The 5,456-nt window shown below is 43.1% G+C and overlaps 1 protein-coding gene across 1 annotated transcript; it reads right to left on the bottom strand.

The window, feature by feature from the left end:
* Nucleotides 1-720: 720 nt before the first annotated feature.
* On the bottom strand, nucleotides 721-5,150 carry LOC123098347 (uncharacterized). Its single transcript, XM_044520321.1, has 11 exons — nucleotides 4,811-5,150; nucleotides 4,492-4,707; nucleotides 4,312-4,410; nucleotides 3,861-4,004; nucleotides 3,509-3,622; nucleotides 3,268-3,411; nucleotides 2,994-3,092; nucleotides 2,632-2,718; nucleotides 2,284-2,406; nucleotides 2,046-2,190; nucleotides 721-1,968 (listed from the first exon to the last, which is right to left on the bottom strand). Exons 1-10 carry the CDS (start codon nucleotides 5,047-5,049, stop codon nucleotides 2,079-2,081), a joined length of 1,377 nt encoding a protein of 458 aa, XP_044376256.1. The 5' UTR covers nucleotides 5,050-5,150; the 3' UTR covers nucleotides 721-1,968; nucleotides 2,046-2,078.
* Between the last annotated feature and the right edge of the window lie 306 nt (nucleotides 5,151-5,456).

The raw sequence follows: 5,456 nt of genomic DNA, 5'->3' as shown, positions 1-5,456 counted from the left end.
GGAGAGAGGAGCAGCGGCAATCGACGCCGGAAATTGGATCGAAGAGCACGAGTTGCGCGTACGAAAAAAAAACCCTAGGGCTCTAATACCATATTAGGAAATATGCAACTTGTATTTCCGTGGGGCCATAGGCCAGTATATATACATGTACAGGTGCAGGTAATATGCAGAAAACCCCTTATACAATGGGATAAAGACAAAAGGCTACATGGCTATATAAATATAACTCTAACAGATCAACTCCCTACCGCAGTCAGTGATTATACTGGGCCGGAACAAGAGGAGGAAGAAGCCATGGATAAGGTTCGAATGTGTGCTGAGTGATTATTGCGTGGGCAGTTGTGTGGCCTATGAGTAAAATGGAAGAAGGTAGCTTACATAGCTCCATTCGTAGACGGTCACGATACAGTCGTTTGATGCACAGGGTACAGCCGTGAACAGACAAAGGATCCTCGTCTATACCGTGTCCCATGAAACAGCTGCATGCATAATCAATGCGAGGCAGAGGTGGGACATCTCACTCTTCGAAAACCAGGACTGTCGAACGAATACTATGTGAAAATACAACATCTGTGTTCGTGAAGCCCTAGACATTGGAGCGGTCAGGATTTCAGGGTCAAATGCACCCAAGACCCGAATTGCATTTCCCGTTTATATGGTAATTTCTTCTTCTCAGCACATTTCTAGTATTTAAACGATCAGATATGAACCAGGCAAAAACTTTCAGTTTCGGAGTGCACTAGACTTCCATAGCCATCTGAATACATGATCAGCATGAACATCTCTGAAGAAAAAAGCATAATATTTGTGTGAGGGACATCTGTTACCCCAAACACATCCCCATTGATCAAAACACTCATCATAAAAGCGGGATGTCAGCTATCCTCTATACATCTATCTGACATTTACCTATTACGTAGTTCTGTATGTAACTAAACACTAGCTAGCAGTTTCTACCCTCTGTACAAGTCACTCCGCATTTACATGTAAGTGATTACACGCCCGTAAGGGCAACATTCAGATGGCTACTGTATGAAGTTATAGACAGCCGTCATCAGATGTTCTTCTTCACATGTTATGCAGCTTTCAGTAGTAGATTAGACCCATGAAATCATTTTTCCAGACCTGAACATTGCGCGCTGAAGAACTTCAAGAACAGCTCCAAAAGTTCCTGTTAGTATATGATCAATCTCAAAGTCGTAAAACAGCGTCGTCCGCGATACTTCATCATATGAATGATCAGGCAAGTGTTTGATGCCATTATCCAGGTAGTGGAGGAGACTTTCAGCTGTTGGATGGTATTCTGTGGGTTTTTGAGTCCCTGGGTTAATGAAGTCCCAAATTTTCTTGAGATGAATATTTGCTTGTGCTTTTTCGCACCAATCGTGCCAGCAGGAATGGGATTTCACTATGTCGAGAATATCCTTATAGGCTCCCTTGTTATCAGTCTTCTTTAACTTCTTCACAATCCTGTACATCATCTGATAAACTGCTAACCTCTCCAATTCAGGCTTCATTGAAATGTGGTCTCCCATCAGGTCTTCTTCTTTGTAGACACCATTCTTCATCAAATCCAGAAGTTCGCAGATTGGTATAGGTACATCTGCTTCAGCAAAAAATTCTTGCTCTATTATGTAAGCCATTTTGTTCCTGTCAAGCTTTGACCCATTGGCAGTGAAAGGTCGAGGTACCAATCCAATCAGTTTGATGTCCCCTGTCCTCGTGCGGCAGAAGTTGGCAAGAGAGAAATCCCCATCAAAGCACATATTTCTTTTATGTGATCCTGTCAATGTTTTAACCATCCCATCAAGAGTACTGCGTGCTTTTGTGAGCATAAGGTTGACCTCTTTATTTCCTCCAGGGATAATTTTGTTTTGAGTCACGGATATGCTTGCATCAGTAAGCTTTTTAGAATCAGGAATCTCACAGGGGCAAATGAATATTGTATGATCCAAGCATGTTGAGCACCTAACACAAAATATCTTCCATCATTAAAACAGAACAAATCATGTTCTGATTAAAACAGAATTATAGGTGCTGCTCACATTCTTGTAGGGCAACCCAGGTCCTTCTTGTCACTACTTTGTCGATTCGCTGATCTTCTCTACAGATTTCTGCAGTTGCTTTACCTCAATGGATCCACCTTTTTTGGGAAAGATGATTTGATGTTCCAAGTCAACACTGAGAGTCCTAAAAAGGAGTACAAGAAAATTAAATAGATGAACAGATAATATCCCCTGCAAGATTCAACTATGAAACAAATAAGAATAAAAGAAAGCAGACCCTAGCACTGGTTGGGAGGAACTTTCTCCATTCTGCCATATCAACTGAGCACCTGCATTTTTTGGCCACTGCCCTTCCATAGATAATTTCCTGCAACCTTTTGAAGCTTCCAAAGATGTTTTCCTAAAACAGATCATGGGAATAAATTGAAGCACGTGAAATGAAACTGAACTTGAGCAGCAACTGAATATAGGGCACGTTCTGAAGAATGCGTGCAACAATGCAAGGCTAATCTAACTGTTGTCCTCGAGACTAAAGTTAAGAGTTTTTCTTTTAACTGAAAACTGAATGTCACAAAACAGCAAACGATACACTTCAACATTTACTACAGAATTCAGTGATGCTTACATTCTTATAGGGAAATCCTTGTCCTTCTTGGCATTACTTGTCGATTCACTGATCTTCTCGATAGAATTCAGCAGGTGTTTTACCTCACTGGATCCAAAAAAAATTAGCAGATATTATTCCCCTTTTTTTAGCAGATAGATATTATTCCCTGCAATATCCAACTAAGAAATAAATAAGAATAAAAGAGAGCAGACCCTAGCTTTGGTTGGGATGAGCTTTCTCAGAGAGCACAATCGTGCAAGGCTAAGCTAACGTCCTCGATACTAAGTTAATGGTTAGCTGAAAACTGAACGTGGCAAAACAGTAAACAAATACACTTCAACAGCACATGTAGTTTTACGACAAAATTCAGGGATGCTTACATATCTCTTGCAGAAACACCATTCCTTGGTACATCAACCTCTCTAATCGTCTTTTCAGGGGATGCATAGCACTGTTTTTCTTCCTCAAAGCTAAGGCACCTAAACAAGTCACGGATATTCTCACGTCAGTAAGCTTTTTAGAATCGACAATCTCACAGGCGCAAATGAATAGTGTATGATCCAAGAATGATGAGCACCTAACACAAAATATCTTCCATTATCAAAACAGAACAAACCATGTTCTGATTAAAAAAGAATGACAGGTGTTGCTCACATTCTTGTAGGGCAATCCTGATCCTTCTTGTCATCACTTGTCGATTCGCTGATCCTCTCAACAGAATTCTGCAGTTGCTTTACCTCAATGGATCCACCTTTTTTGGGAAAGATGATTTGATGTTCCAAGTCAACACTGAGAGTCCTAAAAGAGGAGTACAAGAAAATTAAATTCATGAAAAACAGATAATATTCCCTGCAAGATTCAACTATGAAACAAATAAGAATAAAAGAAAGCAGACCCTAGCACTGGTTGGGAGGAACTTTCTCCATTCTGCCATATCAATGCACCTGGATTTTTTGGCCCTTCCATAGATAATTTCCTGCGACCTTTTGAAGCTTCCAAAGATGTTTTCCTAAAACAGATCATGGGAATGAATTAAAGCACATGAACTGAAACTGAACTTGAGCTGCAACTGAATACAGAGCACGTCCTGAAGAATACATGCAACAATGCAAGGTTAATCCAACTGTTCTCCTCAAGACTAAAGCTAAGAGTTTTTTTTTCTTAACTGAAAACTGAATGTCACAAAACAGCAAATGATACACTTCAACATCACATGTAGTTTTACTACAGAATTCAGTGATGCTTACATTCTTGTAGGGAAATCCTTGTCGTTCTTGCCATTACTTGTCGATTCACTGATCTTCTCGATAGAATGCAGCAGCTGCTTTACCTCACTGGATCCAAAAATTTTGGGCAAGATGGTTTGACGTTCCAAATCAACACCGACCATCCTAAAAAGGAGTACAAGAAAATTAAATAGGTGAATAATACTATTCACACTCTTATTCCCCTTTTTTAGCAGATAGATATTATTCCCTGCAATATCCAACTACGAATAAATGAGCATAGAAGAAAATACACCCTAGCTTTGCTTGGGATTAGCTTCCTCAGAGAGTACAATCGTGCAAGGCTAATCTAACTGTCCTCAATACGAAGTTAAGGGTTAGCTGAAAACTGAATGTGGCAAAACAGTAAACAAATACACTTCAACAGCACATATGCACATGTAGTTTTGCGACAGACTTCAAGGATGCTTACATATCTCTTGCAGGAACGTCATTCTTTGACACGCCAACCTCTCTATTTATGTTTTCAGGGGACACACCGCACTGTTCTTCTTCTTCGAAGCTAAGGCGCCTAAACAATGAACAGAGGAAGCCGTGGTGCATAAAGATGGTTTAATGCAACTCAGAAGTCAGAATGTAGAGAGTTCACTACCTTGGAGCTAGACTTGGTGTTCTTGAATGATCCAGGTTATCTATCCTCATGTTTTTGGAGTAGTCTTTAACCGATCTCCTGTTCTTGGAGCTCCCGGTACGGCCGCTCGTACTGGGGTAGACATGATCCAGAGCGGCCGTCCCTTGCCTCTTTCTCGACCTATCTGGAACCGATCTCCCGTTCTGGGAGCAATCAGTATCGGTACCGCCGCTCGTCCTGAGGAAGACATGCAAATCCAAATTCAATTCGGCGCTCCCTGGCGCACGGATGCGTGTGAGTGGGGTGGGGGGTGGAGGTGGGGGCGGGTGAAGAGACGCACCTTGGCGGGGCGGTGGCCGGCGTGCGCTGAGGTGAGGGACGAGATCTCCGCGGGGGCGAGGCGCGGGGCGGAGTACGCGAAGCGCGCCGCGGCTGCGCGATGGCGCTCGGTGACCGGGGCGTGGCATATTGCGGCTCCCTGTCGGCTGTTATGCGCACGGAAATCCCCCCTCTCTTTCTTCCTACTTCCCCCTTTAGGCCGCGGCCGCCGCCGCCGGATTCACCTCCTTTCTCCGCCATGACCGGCGACTGGTCAAGGCGGGCGGAGGCGCGGGTCGGGGGATTCCGGTGGCGGCGTCGGTGGGCCCCTCTTGACCGTTGTTGAGGTTTTGACCGGGGGATTTCTTCTGTGCTCTTTCGGCGGCGTCGGCTCGGTGCTTTGAGATTTGCGTCCGGGAGCGTATCTGAGTGGACTGGATGGACTCCGCTGGGAGAACGGATTTTTTTAAGTGAAAATTCATTTACGGTACTTTATCTAGTCTGATATGATTAATTTGATCATTGCATTTATTTGTCAATAATATATATTTGGTCATTGCATTTAGAAACTGCAAAATTTTGATCACGCTTGTCGTTGTTCACTAATGTAATGACTAGGTGAGTGCCCGTGCGTTGCAACGGGAGTCGGAAATTTCCATGACTCATCA

This window comes from Triticum aestivum, chromosome 4D (assembly GCF_018294505.1).
Source record: "Triticum aestivum cultivar Chinese Spring chromosome 4D, IWGSC CS RefSeq v2.1, whole genome shotgun sequence".
Taxonomy (NCBI): domain Eukaryota; kingdom Viridiplantae; phylum Streptophyta; class Magnoliopsida; order Poales; family Poaceae; genus Triticum; species Triticum aestivum.
Note: the sequence above shows the minus strand (reverse complement) of the source record. Positions and strands in the feature narration are given on the sequence as shown.